The sequence below is a fragment of the Sphaeramia orbicularis genome, chromosome 14 (assembly GCF_902148855.1).
Source record: "Sphaeramia orbicularis chromosome 14, fSphaOr1.1, whole genome shotgun sequence".
NCBI lineage: Eukaryota > Metazoa > Chordata > Actinopteri > Kurtiformes > Apogonidae > Sphaeramia > Sphaeramia orbicularis.
The window spans coordinates 22644763-22659680 of NC_043970.1; the positions used below are offsets into that span (position 1 = coordinate 22644763).

A 14918-nucleotide genomic window follows, 5' to 3' on the forward strand; every position below is an offset into this window, starting at 1 on the left:
GTCATCACTACAACACTGTGCTTCTTGGTATTGTGACCATGTTGAGTGTGCATTTGTGTGTGTAATACATACTTTCCCTGAGACATTTAGCGACTTGCACACATAATAATAGAAGAAAAATGTTTCCCATTCAGAAATGTCTGCGTTCTCATGGCTGTGGTTCCAAGAAACTCTATATTTGTTGTCATTTTCAACCATAATTGGTGTTTTTCCCCCCTTTGAATTCAGTGTATTCTACGGAGCTGTCCAAGGTGCTGAATAGATGTTACAGTATGTACAAGGGATGTCTCAAACCCTTTGTGTTTGCACATGTTAATTATTTGTTTTGATTTTATTGGCACTGTAAAACATTTCATTTCAGTTTACTATATAAGTCCAGTCTTCTCTCCTATGACTGGAAAATAAAAATTATGACAGAATAGTTCCTGAAGCACAACTCACGTCTGGGATGTCTCATTACAGCAGTAGAATATATTTAAGGTTGGCAGCGCCACAGGTGTGTTTACATGAAGATATTGTGGACTGATAAATAAATATCTTCCTCCTGGAGCCAACAGGTGGATGCTGAGGTGACGGAGGTGGCTTAAAAGAACAGTCATCAGGCTTGCCGTGTCTGGGAAATTCTTAGCTTCGATTGGAAATGTTACCTCAACAAACTGTCTCTCTATCCATCCGTCCGTCTATCTATCTATCTATCTATCTATCTATCTATCTATCTATCTATCTATCTATCTATCTATCTATCTATCTATCTATCTATCTATCTATCTATCTATCTATCTATCTATCTATCTATCTATCTATCTATCTATCTATCTATCTATCTATCTATCTATCTATCTATCTATCTATCTGTCTGTCTGTCTGTCTGTCTGTCTGTCTGTCTGTCTGTCTGTCTGTCTGTCTGTCTATCTATCTATCTATCTATCTATCTATCTATCTATCTATCTATCTGTCTGTCTGTCTGTCTGTCTGTCTGTCTGTCTGTCTGTCTGTCTGTCTGTCTGTCTATCTATCTATCTATCTATCTATCTATCTATCTATCTATCTATCTATCTATCTATCCATCCATCCATCCATCCATCCAGTCATTGAAAATAATACAATCCAGTTTATTTATAAAGCATATTTAAAAACAAGAGAGTTGACTAAAGGGTTGTGCAAAAACCAAAGAAATACATAAGAAATACATTAAAAATTGAAATGTTTTGGAAGAATAATATACTTAAAAGACATGAAACACTGTGCAAACCATGACAAACCAGGCCTAAGAAAATAAGTATGTTCTTAAATTAGATTTATGTAGTAGTAGTAGTAGTATACACTTATACATTTAATGATATTAAATTATATATTTTTATACCGACAATAAAGTTATCTCTCTCTGTCTCTCTCTCTCTCTCGATCGATCGATCTGTCTGTCTGTCTGTCTGTCTGTCTGTCAGAGTATGAAGCTCATTGTTTCACACATCTGTATTCTAATATCATCAAGTTTTCGTATGAATACTAAGTTAATCAGGTAAAACATCTACTGTTGGATGTCTCTGCCTCCATTGCATTTATAATCTGTATAAATGTCTTCAATGAGACCAGCCTCCCAACTTTTACAATCATCCAACCCAATGAAATCAATATAAATGGACATTTTAATAACCCTAGATTCTTATTAGGCTTTGAAATATAGGCTGCAGACTTTACTTTCCCAACAGAACTTCCAAATGCAACCTGTTTGTTTTTTAAACATATTCATGTGCACATCTGTAAGAGAATATAAAACCATCTTCATATTGGGTTTCACCTGCTATTAAGCCAAGTCTACAGCTGCTAAGATGGTACATAAAGGAAGGAATAAAACAAAATAGCACTTTACTTGCAATGCAATATGTGGCACAGAACAGTGCAATATGCTGTATTGATCTGTGGTAAACAAGTAGTGGGGAAACACATTAAGTAGAAAAAAAAACCTCTGGTGTGAGAATCGTTTCTGCTTCGTCACTGATGCTTTTTCAAAATATTTGCATTTTTTAGGAGTCCCTAACTGTACTGTATGGTTATAGTATATATCACCCCCAATACCACAATTGATTTTGGAGATTAAGGTTATTAATAGTGTGTGCATCCATCCATCCATCCATCCATCCATCCATCCATCAGCTCTCGTTCCTCATGTCAGTAAAGTCACATCTGCATCAGTATCAGGGTTTAATCTGCTCTTTATCTACAGAATAATGCATCACTGCGATGTATCACCGTCTGTATTGACACAGAGTGAATCAGCTGCTATGACACTATTCACTGTTTTACAATACGTTCTGCTCTAATGTAAAGATAAAGGGATAGTGGTTGAGTTTTCATTGAAAGCCACACTGCTGTGTATATTTAGACCTGTAATTTAATCTAATAATCTGTTATTAAATGCACTGGTTCTTGTTTATCGACGTGGGAAGGACTATGAATCACTTGACGCATGGTACGTGTTTTCCATTTCTTTATTTAACAGAACACTGTGTGGGAAGAGAACTTTTCAACTGACTTTAATGAGTGGTTATGACTGTTCAAGTGATCTGACTGGTTAGTGTGTCCACAGGTAATAACCTTTTCACAGGTTCTGACGTGAATTTAAATGGATTTGTCCTTCAGGAGCACAATTTATGAGAGTGTGTGCTTCTCCTCCTCATTGTTTTTTGGGTTTTCTGCCTCCTCTTGTGCTGTCTGCTCTCCAGATCTCAGTGTAATCTTTTTTATTTCTCTCTGAGGTTTGCTATAATCTCTTCAGGGTGTTATCTACAGCCCCCACTCTATGATTATTACAGGGAGTCATACACCAGTATAAAATAAATGAATCTTATCCAAATGAAAGCCATATTTCTAGTGCCAGGAGCAGTATGCCTCAAAGGATACTCTTAGTTCTGATGCTGTGACAGTTCCAGAACTGGATGATGTTGATTTCTCTTCCTTAAATGACAAAAATGACTTTTTCAACTCTTTAGCTTAAGTCTGTACCTGCAAATTACTCTTTCTGACTGCATCAAATTATATCTGAATCATGATGACAAAGAGGTGAATGAAACTGGTCCAGAGGATTGGATGAATGTTAAGACAGAAGATGGATTTTCAGATGTGGAGGAACTCCTAGGATGGAGCTCCTTGTCCCCTCTGGTTCCTGTAGTGAAAGAAGGATGAGGAAGCAAAGAAGAGGGTTGAAGGGGAGGGTGTTGAGAGCTGTGACAAATGGAAGAAGGAGGCGTTGTACGTACCTGCAAGCAGACACAACAAATTAGAATATGGGATGTGTTGTCTCAGTTGCTGAACCCAAGTTGTTACTCCTTATCGCTGTGGAAAATGCACAACAGTTTACCAATACACTAATGATGTACATATCATACAATACATTAATGAGGTCTGTTCCATTCAAATGTCCCACAAGTCATTGCAGGGAGGCTGGAGGCAGCATATTAACATAGAGCAAGACAGGAGGCTTATATACTAAGGCCACAATAACATGCATAATGCAGTATGTTAACATTAGGATTCAGAGGAGTGTCTGAAAGGTCGGGAATGTCCTAAATGATTGTGATTTTGAGGCGTTGCTTATCATCACCTTTGGACATAAGGTACTAGCAAGCTATATACATTTGTTTTCACCTATCTGTTTTGGACTTTAAGTCTGTCATTATATTTGTGCATTTAAATCAATAACACCTTCCTGTTTTCACACACTGACTCATTAGCACAAACATTTATCTCTGGATACTTTCTTTTTAAGCATCCAGACTGCAACAAACCAATTATCAATCCAGAGTCTACAGAAAACAACAGCACTGCACTTGTCTTAAATAGAATGTAAGATGCCAGAAGATATAAGACTGATATAAGAAATCAGCTTTTTGGGTGCAGCAGTTTATCACTGTTGATGACTCATGACAGTAACAGATCAATTACGAGGATTTAGGAGTCGTTTGAAAGAAGCATCTGGATTTTTTGGATGACTTTTATTTGTGTGTTTGTATCAACGAGACATCCCATTTATGATGCATCAATTTACAACACAAATATTTATTTTAATACTTTTTTTTTTTTTTAAAGCATCCAGACTACAATAAAAACACAACCCACAGCACAGACCCGTAGACAACATCTGTAACTGTCCTTGTGCCAAAATAAGATTGTATCATCTTCCAGGTAACAACACTTTATCACGGTTGATGACTCATGACAGTAATAAGTCAATTACAGGGATTTAGGAGTGAAATGGTCACTAATCCCAGACTCCTGATGCGCAGTCAGGAGGACCAGCCGTGCGTGTAGCGCTGTTTCTGAACGTCTCCTCCCCTGTTTCTGCAGTGTTACTGCTTTTCCTTCTCGCTCATCGTCTCTTGTGCCAGTGCTGGCCACCGCAAGAGTAAGACAAGACTACCATTTGCATAGCACCACACTCCTCTTTTTTGTCCGCCACCATCCCTCTGCTTGATATCCATCTTGTCCTGATCCGTGTACTGTGTGGTTTGCGTCCTCTCAATCCTTCACCATTCATTCACGCCTACTCTCATGTGCAGTTCTGTTTGGTTCTTTGCGCTGTGCAGCTCAGACAGAAAAGGATGCATCTCCACTGTATACATTTCTCGGTTTTAAAAACACCTTTAAAGCCTCCTTCTTATTGACTGTTTGGAAGAATTTCTGACTGATACAAGCGGGACAGAGGACAGAGTCAATGATTTAATTTATTATTTTACGCATCAACAATCGCACGTAGCCTGGAGAGGATAAAGCTGAAAACGCGTTTGGGTTCTTTGAAAATTACTTAGCCTTGCGGAAGGTGTCGCCGCGGTGGAACAAGGGGGATTTGAGAAGAGGAACTAATTCATCAGTGTTAAGTTTGCTGATGTAGAGTATCTGTCAGAAAAATAGCGAAGAGGCACCGTGGATAGCTACGCGTCATTTCCAAGACACCAGCGCAACAAGCCAACACCATTACACCAGTCTGCTGTGTGAATGGCACCCGGGGTGTCTGCCTCTGGTGAACTGGTGCAGGGTAGGCTCCGTGGGTCCAGGGTCCAGCTCAGATTCAAGGCTTTCTGTGAGTATCTGTGGGACCACCGTGCGCACCGAATGGACCAATGTTTTTCCCTCGTGCACTGAAGGGATAACCATTTTTTGTTGCATCTGTAATGTCCAATACCTTATTTGAATCTATTTGTAACTAAAGATTTGAAACTGTCTGTAGTCTGCCACACTAATGTTTTATCAGTATTTCTATAAGAATTGCTCAGTCTTCTATTGTACGTGTCGCGCCTTTAATAAGCTCTCCAAAACTCTCTAATGTGGAATAATTTCTGCTTAGTTTTCATGGTGATTATAAAACTCTCTTTACAATTTGCTAATTTCAGGTATCCTGTCTTTTTACAGAGAGATATGAAAGATAACTTCATCTCCTGAGGCCACAACTTCCACACTGAGCTGACTCACTGATAACTGCACCCAGGTGAGTAATGCAGTTTCTCCCAAAATTAAATATAGATTATGTGTTTAAGCGCATGTTTTAACATAAACCTGTTGTTGTGGGGTTCATTGTTGTCTTACATCATGCTGAGATTTAAAGAAACTGCATGCACAGCAGTAGTTCGTCAGAACTGCTTGCATTTTTGATTGATTTGTCCAACTGAAGGTGGATTGGATGTTTTCTGTTAATAGTCTGTCTCTATTTGTGTTTACACATTGCTTCATTTGCTTGTATTTGTTGTTTTCATGACTTTTTATTCCCAAGATAGTACAAATAACATTTATGAAGAGTCTAATTACAAATTATTACTGCCACCATTGGAAAAATAAAAAAACAACACCTTCTCTGTCATCATGACGACTGCCTTCTAAGTGTGATTCATTATGTGAAAGGTTGAACTTGCCAACTTGAAACCTTAGGACGTGGATTAAATCATCATTTTTATTTGGGTCACAGGTTTTTTTTTTTTATTGCATTTTTTAGTTTAGGATCACTTACAAGAAAAAACAGAAGGGAATGGAGGTTATAATCCAGCAAGACTTGTAATTAGTTGAAACAAATAACTGTTAAATCAGCTGTGGACAAGTGATAGAATATGATATTATTTAACTGAAGGTGGGTCCAGATGTATGTTTCATTGAAAAACATTTGCATTCATGACATGATCAATGTAAAGATACAAACTTTCATCCTTTATAGTTTAACTAAAAAACTTTTCTTACAGTACGGTACAGTAGCAGTTCATTAGGTAACTGTATCAGAGCATCATTCTTTTATTGTACTAGTGTCAAGGAACATGTTTTATTCCTGTATTCCCACCAGCTGGAGAGCTTGCCTTACCATAGAAACATCACCCACTCAAATTTAGAGCAAGATTGAACGACTATTTCATGCTGCACATGAAGCACACGGTCTTGGAGTCTTGTCTCTGATGTTATGAGCATATGATTCATCTCATATCTTTGCTGGTTTTAAAGCTTATTCAATCAAATGTTCTCATAAATGTTAATAGGAATGAAAAGACAACACAACACAGTGAAAGGTCACAGCCTTTCATTTATTTATGGTTCTTATACCTTGTTGCAGGAGACGTCGCTGTCCATGGTTCTGATCTTGATTGTGTTTCACCAGATTGGATCAGCAGACAGGTGTTTCGCTGTTACTTAAAGCTGTTGCTGTGTAAATTACTAATAGAGGCAATCTGTTGGCAGTTCATTTGTTATTGTAACAAAAAATGACAACGTAATTTTAGCATCTGTGCTCTGCTGCTTCACCCTGAAACATAGCTGTGATGGGAACTGTGCACTCTTGTTATGCAGGTCAGAGTGGAGATTGCAGTTTTTCTCTGCTGCATGTCAATGAGAGCATGTGCAGCTCATAAAGCATTGTCAAACCTCTTCTGCTGTACATAGGGAACCTATTTTTGAAATCGTCTTGAATATTACATAAAACACATTAAATTCCTTGACATTGCCACTGTTCTTCACTCTATTCTAGTGTTTTCACACTGATGCAGATGTTATTCCTCTGAGTAGCACTGAGGCTGTGCTCTTTGTTCAATCTGCTGACATGGCCATGATGCTGGCAAGAAAACTGTGAATTTATTTGAAGTTTTCCCCTGACATTGTGTAAATGGCTCACTTAAAGTGAATAAGAGTGTTTACAACCTTAAGCATTAAGCATTACAGAGATCAGAGCTGAAAAAAGCTGTACTTTCTTAAGAGACTATTTCTACTTTAAAACTATTATATACTCGCAAATAGATCTGCACTGTAAAGAAAAGAACAAGCAGCTACTCACCTCTCATCATCCTCATTGTTACTGAAGATTATTTTTGGATCCCTGTGTAACCTGACAGTTCATACTGGACTGAGTCAGTTTTCCCTCCATACTACAGGTGCAGAGGGTAACATTTTTACTCCTGCTTTACACAAAATGGCCACAGTGTCTGTGGGAGTTTGATAGGATAGTTCAATACCAGTGACTCAAGCATTAGTAAGTGCCAGCATTTCTGATTTTCAAAAACTGAGGCAAACCTTTGGATCCCACATCATTTTGGTGGACAACGAACATGACTGTAAATACTTGACTTGTGATGTCCTTTACGTCAGAGATTATTTCAGGAGTGGGCTCCAAGTGAGTGGTCAGAATCAAAGAGCAACTGGTTACATGTAATAACATCATGGAAATAAATTACAAAACATATAATATTTACAGTTATTTAGAGAGCTGTTCCATCCAGATATATACTTTTAGATTAAAAGTTTGAATGTCTAGTACAGCATTCATTCTGTTTGTATCTTTTCATGTGGAGGACTGATGTATTTTGGCAGAGGTTGGGTGGGAGTCTTCATCTTCCTTCGTGCAAAACAAACAATTTAAATTTTTCATCAGATATCAAGGAGTTTTCTTGCTGATCTTTCTCATAAACATTTGTTTGTTTCCATGAAAGGCAACTACTCCTGCATTATTTCACACTTGAACTTTTTTAACACATTTACTTCCCATTCAACATTTTCTGTTCTAGCATTTGGTTTTTATATTGTTTTTATATTGTTGTCATTATTGTGCCTTTACAGGTTTCTGTTTCACTTTTACTCATGCTTTTTTTTTGTTATACTTTGTTCTTTCTGCATGTAGTTTGCATCTTGCTTGTGTGTGAAATAATAATAATTTAAAAAAGACATAGATTTGCAAAGCTGCTGGACAAAATCTGAACAACTGTCAGAAAAGTAATCAAAAAGTAATGAAATGTTAACTAATTTACTTTAAAGTAACTAAAAGGTACTTATTGCATTTCTAACCAGGTAAACAGTCTTCTGTAACCTGTTAGATTTTAAAGTATCCTTCCTAACACATTGAGTCGTGTCCATCTTACTGACAACATGTGACTATTTTATCTTTTACACAAACTCAAATGTTTTCCTCTTTTCTTCTTCTATGTTTTATTGGTAGGAACCTACAGATGTGAAGATCCACAGCATCATCAAGCCACCATGCTAAAGCACAAGAGTTTTCTGAGTTGCTCTCCACCTTTCAGTCCGTGTATGCTCATTTCTGTTCTGCTGGTTCTGTTGCCGGGCGTCACACACTTTTCCCATGGCAGCGGCGACCATGACACCGCTGGCAGCTCACCGGGTAACTGCTCCAGTGAAGATAACTGCTCTGACGGAGTGGTGCTGCCCATGTGGAACCCCCAGAACCCTGCAGTGGGCGACAAGGTGGCCCGTGCCATTGTTTACTTTGCTGCTCTCATATACATGTTCCTGGGTATGTCCATAATCGCCGACCGCTTCATGTCCTCCATTGAGGTCATCACCTCTCAGGAAAAGGAGATCACCATCAAGAAACCCAACGGTGAGACGACGACGACCACGGTGCGAATCTGGAACGAGACGGTGTCTAATCTGACTCTGATGGCGCTGGGCTCGTCGGCTCCAGAGATCCTGCTGTCTGTCATCGAGGTGGTGGGACATGACTTTGAGGCGGGTGCTTTAGGTCCCAGTACCATTGTGGGCAGTGCAGCATTCAACATGTTCATTATCATTGCTATTTGTGTCTATGTGGTTCCAGAAAACGAAACCCGCAAGATAAAGCACCTGCGGGTGTTTTTTGTTACTGCTGCCTGGAGTATTTTCGCCTACATCTGGCTGTATCTCATCCTGTCTGTGTTTTCCCCTGGAGAGGTGCATGTCTGGGAGGCAGTCCTCACATTCCTCTTCTTCCCCTCTGTGTGTTGCAAGCCTGGATTGCAGACAGACGGCTGCTCTTCTACAAGTATGTCAATAAGCGTTACCGTGCTGACAAGACCCGTGGTATCATCATTGAGTCAGAGGGAGATGCCATGTTCACCAAAATGGACTTAGAGATGGACGGCCAGGGTGTAAACTCCCACACCCACCCCAAAGAGGCTCTGGATGGGATGTTGGAGGGCGTGGAAGAAGGTGGAGGGATGAGCGCAGAGCAAGACCAAGAAGAAGAGGCTCGACGAGAGATGGCCCGGACATTGAAGGATTTAAAACAAAGGCACCCAGAGAAGGACATGGAGCAGCTGATCGAGATGGCAAACTACCAAGTGTTAGTGCAGCAGCAGAAGAGCAGGGCCTTCTATCGCATCCAAGCCACACGCATGATGATCGGAGCTGGGAATATCTTGAAGAAGCACGCCGCCGACCAGGCCAGGAAGGTGGTGAGCTGTCATGAGGCCAGCGGTCAGGAAGAGGATCCCAACACCATCTACCTGCAGTTTGACCCCTCTCACTACCAGTGCTTTGAGAACTGTGGCTCGCTGAAGCTGTCAGTGACTCGACATGGGGGAGAAAGTGGCTGCACTGTGAAGGTGAGAGACAGAACACAAATAAAGGGTTTTCTGGCTGTCCATACAATGCATTTACTGCTATTTATACCTAGAGCTGCAACAAAATTATTTTGTAACATTTAGGAGTATTTAGTAGAATTTAATATTTTACTCTATTCTCAACGTCTTGTCATTTCCACAACATAATAATATTCAGGTTCCTGACACAGAGGAGAAAAGAAACAGCAAAATAATACAAATTTAAGATGGTATCTGAGAATATAATTTTTTTCTTATCAAAATGGCTGTTGCAGTAGTAGATTAATTTAATAGTTTCCAAGGACTCAGTTAATCAAATAGTCATTACATCTCTAAATACTGTGCACATGAGTCTCTGATCTTTTCCCAAACTTAATCAGTTATTTTGTTGCCTAAACCAAGCTAAATCTTTGGACCTGGATGTAAACAGGCTAAATTATGTACTTGGGAGATTAACAACATTTTATAAAACAACAACAGGTGTTCCTTCTGGCTGTGAGCATGGTGGGTCTTTGTGCTCCACCTATGTTTTACGATAGGACAGAAAGGCAACAGAAAAGGAGATGAATTGTTTTAGGTGACCCTTTAATTTACACGCCTCAGTGTTCATGTGTCTTCTTACCTTAACTGAACTAGTGTTTATTATGACATTACCTGTCTTTTTTCTGCTTGGACCTGCATATGTCCAGTTGTGTTAACTTAGATTAGCCCACATTAGCTCTGGCAGTGTAGTTCACCAGAGTGGATCAGGGGTAGTTTTAAGCTGCTTTTCAATGATGCTTACAGTTAATGGTTGGGTTTATAAAAAGCAGTTCAGAATTATTAAAACAGTTCATTGAACAACACTTGCACTGACATTTTAGCATCCTGAAATTTGGAGTGTAACAACAAAAACAAAAGCAGAGACATGTATTATCACTTTACTTAAATACAAACAACACATTCAGAGACAAATACAAATCCTGGACTCTGCAGTGTCAGAAAGATTATTAATGCTCATGGTTCAGTTTTACCTGCTTTGGGCATAGAAATATTAATAATTCACTATTTTATTATGAATGTTGCTGTTAAATATTTAACAATGTTTTTTTCTTTCTCCATGCCACACAGGTGGACTACCGTACCGAGGATGGAACTGCCAACGCTGGCTCAGACTATGAGTTTGCTGAAGGGACTTTGGTCTTCAAGCCTGGTGAGACAACAAAAGAGTTCACTGTCGGTGTTATAGATGACGACATTTTTGAAGAGGATGAGCATTTCTACGTGCGCCTCAGTAACCCCCGCATCGTGCACAGAGCTGAGGTCTCCGTCCTGGAGCCTAGTTCCATCACCTCCAGTAACAGCATGGTGGGCATCTCCTCACACATCCCCCCGAAGGCTGCCCTGGGCAACGCTCACACAGCCACCGTTACCATCTATGATGACGACCACGCCGGGATTTTCACGTTCGAGAGTAACTCCACGCGGGTGAGTGAGAGCATCGGTAACATGCAGGTGAAGGTTCACCGGACGTCTGGGGCGAGGGGGAAGGTGGCAGTGCCCTACCACACCGTTGAAGGAACCGCCAAGGCCGGGGAGGACTACGACGAAGTGTCAGGCAAGCTCGAGTTCCAGAATGATGAGACCATGTAAGTGACAGTCCAGCCACTTTGTGTTTTGATATGACGTCTTGTTGTTGCTTCTCATCACTGGATCAAACCTCCCAGCCCACACATTAGTATGTTAAATAGTACTGTTAGATTACTGTAAATTGTCTATTCTGGTAAAGGATAAAAGGGCTATTTTTGTGAGTCATAGATATATGTGTTCTGAGAAGTTTGGATCTTTCAGAGGGATGATGTGGGAGGATAAGAGGATATAATTGTGAGGCAGATAATGAAACATTGTGCCTGATGTGAAAGGAGAAGACATAGGAGAAGTTTTCTACGAACAGATTTGTCTTTCACATCCGTTCCTCTGGGATTTCAGTGCAGATTATATGGGGAGTTCATTGTAATGTGGAGAAAATAAAACAGGTGTATGAGGGCGACAAAGAAAAGAAAGGGAATTCAGACAGGTGACTTGAGGAACAGAGAGAATAAAATGTTGAGCAGCCACCGAAACATGTGTAGGTGATGAAGCCTCTGTGATGATTTCAACAAAAGAACTCATGGATGCACCAGCAAAGAGGCTGATAAAAAGAACAGGGAGAAAGGGTGCAGAGAGAGCAGTGAAAGTGTGAAGGCTTCCCAGCTTTCTCTCCAACAGTGAACGGCTGAAAGCTGATTACGCTTTGATAGTGATGAGCATGTTGTAATGTGTGTTTTATGCTGCATTGAGCAAAGGGCCAGCAGTTATCCACAGTAGTTATTATTTGTGTTTTTTTTTTTTGTTTTTTTTTTTTTAAACAGGAAAATTCCCTCAACTGCATCAAGCTCATCACAAAATGATTTACAGCAAACCAAAGGACCAACACAATTAAATCTAACATGAATGATTACTGAATAAAATGCGTCCGATGAATCCATCTTTGTGAAGAGGCTTTCAGGGCTTGTGTGTAGGTGTATTGTGTAGGTCTGTTGTGTGGGAGGAGAGGCAGGTGAATTCATGGTGTCATAGAGATGCACATCTCCCTTTTTTCTCACAGTACAAGTGAAATTCAAATACATGTTTATGTGAGTGTTTGCTTCTGTACATACTGTACTGTCTTGCTTTTATGGATTTGTGTGCATGTGTTTTTAAGGGTGCACATGTTAGTGTGCTTAAACCCCTCAAACCCACATCAAACAGAATGTGCCTCCAAAGGGAAACTGAAAAGACCTTCTTGAGCATCCAAAGCAATTAAAGAGAGTGAAAAGAGGTTAAAGGAGTCCCAAATGTTCTCATCACCGCACAGTCTGATGCAGAAGCTACAGTTAATGAGACAATAGTGTATAACTATATGACATGAGTGGAATCCAGCTTGTAGGTACGTAGATAGAAATGTTTATTTGTCCTTCACGGGAAAATTGTTTTCACAATCCGTACAGCCATGAGTATACAGCAAATCACTCACAAAAAAACATATGACATAATACAAACCCAAAAACAGTATCCTTGTATCTCCAATCAAACAGCAGAGTGAGTATCAGATAACATCCCCACCTGCTGAGCCATGTTCATCAGACAGTATGGAGCTGACAGTGACACACTTGTGTTATCTGGAGTCATGCTTTCCCTGACAGGCTCCATGCTTCCAGCAGAGCAGAGCCGGGCAGTCTATCGTCAGAAAACCAATGAAAAGATAACCCCCACACTACAAGAAATGACAGAGCTACACTTCAGCTGCAAGAAAGGACTTAAAGGAGAATGCTGTAAAAAAAATTCACAGCAGGAGAGTGAATATAGGTTAAAGGTGTGGTACTGTACCAAAGTGTGCTGCATTTTTTCATTTAGATTACATTAACTTCCTTTCTTTCAAAAGCCTTTTTATTAATAACAGAACATGAATGCAAATATTCACTATACAGGAAGGTGATTTTTGATTTTCTGAACAACATCCACCCATGACACAACACATAACCCTACCCAAACATGAACAGATACAAAGAGCCACTGAAAAAATTTATGAAAAGATAGAATGAAAATTATAAGAATATTAACAACCCTGTTAAAACAGCATAAATAAGTACAGTATACAAGAACAATAAAACAAACAAAACAAAACAAGACAATAAAAAAATTTACTAAATAAATAAATAAATAAATAACTGCATTAAAATGTATTTATTTAAAAAATAAATAAATAATAATAATAATAATAATAATAATAATAATAATAATAATAATAATAATAATAATAATAACAATAATAATAATAATAATAATAATAATAATAATAATAATAATAATAATAATAATAATAACAATAATAATAATAATAAAGGGGGAGGCTACTCAGAGATAATTGTTGTGAGTTTCTCATAAAATACCAAGAAAAGACAGCATATTTATAAAATTTATTCTCTCATCCCCGAATAGTATATCTGGTCTTCTCTAGACTCATGCAGAACATCATATCTCTGGGTCAATTTTAATAGGAAGGAGGAGCTGGATCCCTCCACCTAAGTGAAATAGCTCATCAAGCTAATAAAGAAGCAAAAGCCAGGAAGTTAACTATGGGTTTAGGAAGATCTAAATCTGGAGCAATGATAAAAATACCAGTCAGGGGATTGGGCTTGATTGCATTAACTTTTATTGCCATTGCAAAGCTAGAATTTCATACAGACAGTCACATTTAGTTTAGAGTTTAGTCTGAAAGTACAAAAAAGAAGACTGAAAAGAAGTGCAAGCAATGAATAAGTCAATAGTGATATATAAAAATGGTGCATTGATTAAATATAAATGTATGTTACACATTAACATAACTGCATTAACATATAGGGCATTTATTAGCATGCATGAGGTGAAAGAATTCACTGCAAATAACAAACAAAGCGTCCACATCCAGAAACAACCCACTGTATTCTATAGGGGTTTATTTTAAAGCAGAGAAAAGTGCAGAAAACAAGTGTAGGAGACGAACCACTGAAAGTGTTTGTAGTGGTAGACTCAAGTACTGAGTTTAAAGAGATTTTATGTAGTATTGAAGGGAGAAGTCATGTACCAGAGCACATGTATGACTACCAAAACCATCAATAAATCAACACTACAAATCCACAGACTATCACTTACTGAATAAAGTATACAGTTCATTGTTTCCACACATCTGTATTATTGTATCTTCAAGTTCTTCTTCAAACAGAAACTCATAGCAGGTTATTTGGCCGGTCGGTAAAATAACACCTTCACATCCCGTATCAGCTGATAGTTTACATTACAGATCTGTTAGATTAGCTCTGTCACAATAAAACCACACGTTACATCTGTTTTCTGTATGGTTTGTGTTGTCAATAACTGCACTAAATATCTGTTTGGAATCGTCCAAACAAGGTCAGATCTGTTACAGTTTAGTCTGAACTGTGGATCAACAAATGGCAACATATCAAAGATAATAACATCACATACTCCATTCTTTTCATTTCAAACTGTGTCCAGTGGTGAAAAGAGCAAGAGTTCCTCTAG

The 14918-nt window shown here is 38.7% G+C and overlaps 1 protein-coding gene across 1 annotated transcript in view; it reads left to right on the forward strand.

The window, feature by feature from the left end:
• The first annotated feature begins 4279 nt into the window (after positions 1-4279).
• The window catches only part of slc8a4a (solute carrier family 8 member 4a), a 43458-nt gene continuing 32819 nt past the window's right edge, over positions 4280-14918 (forward strand). Inside the window, 5 exon segments of the mRNA XM_030154899.1 lie at positions 4280-5077; positions 5407-5482; positions 8456-9226; positions 9229-9839; positions 10947-11464. Of these exon segments, the coding sequence (XP_030010759.1) occupies positions 8497-9226; positions 9229-9839; positions 10947-11464 (1859 nt within the window). The 5' untranslated portion in view covers positions 4280-5077; positions 5407-5482; positions 8456-8496.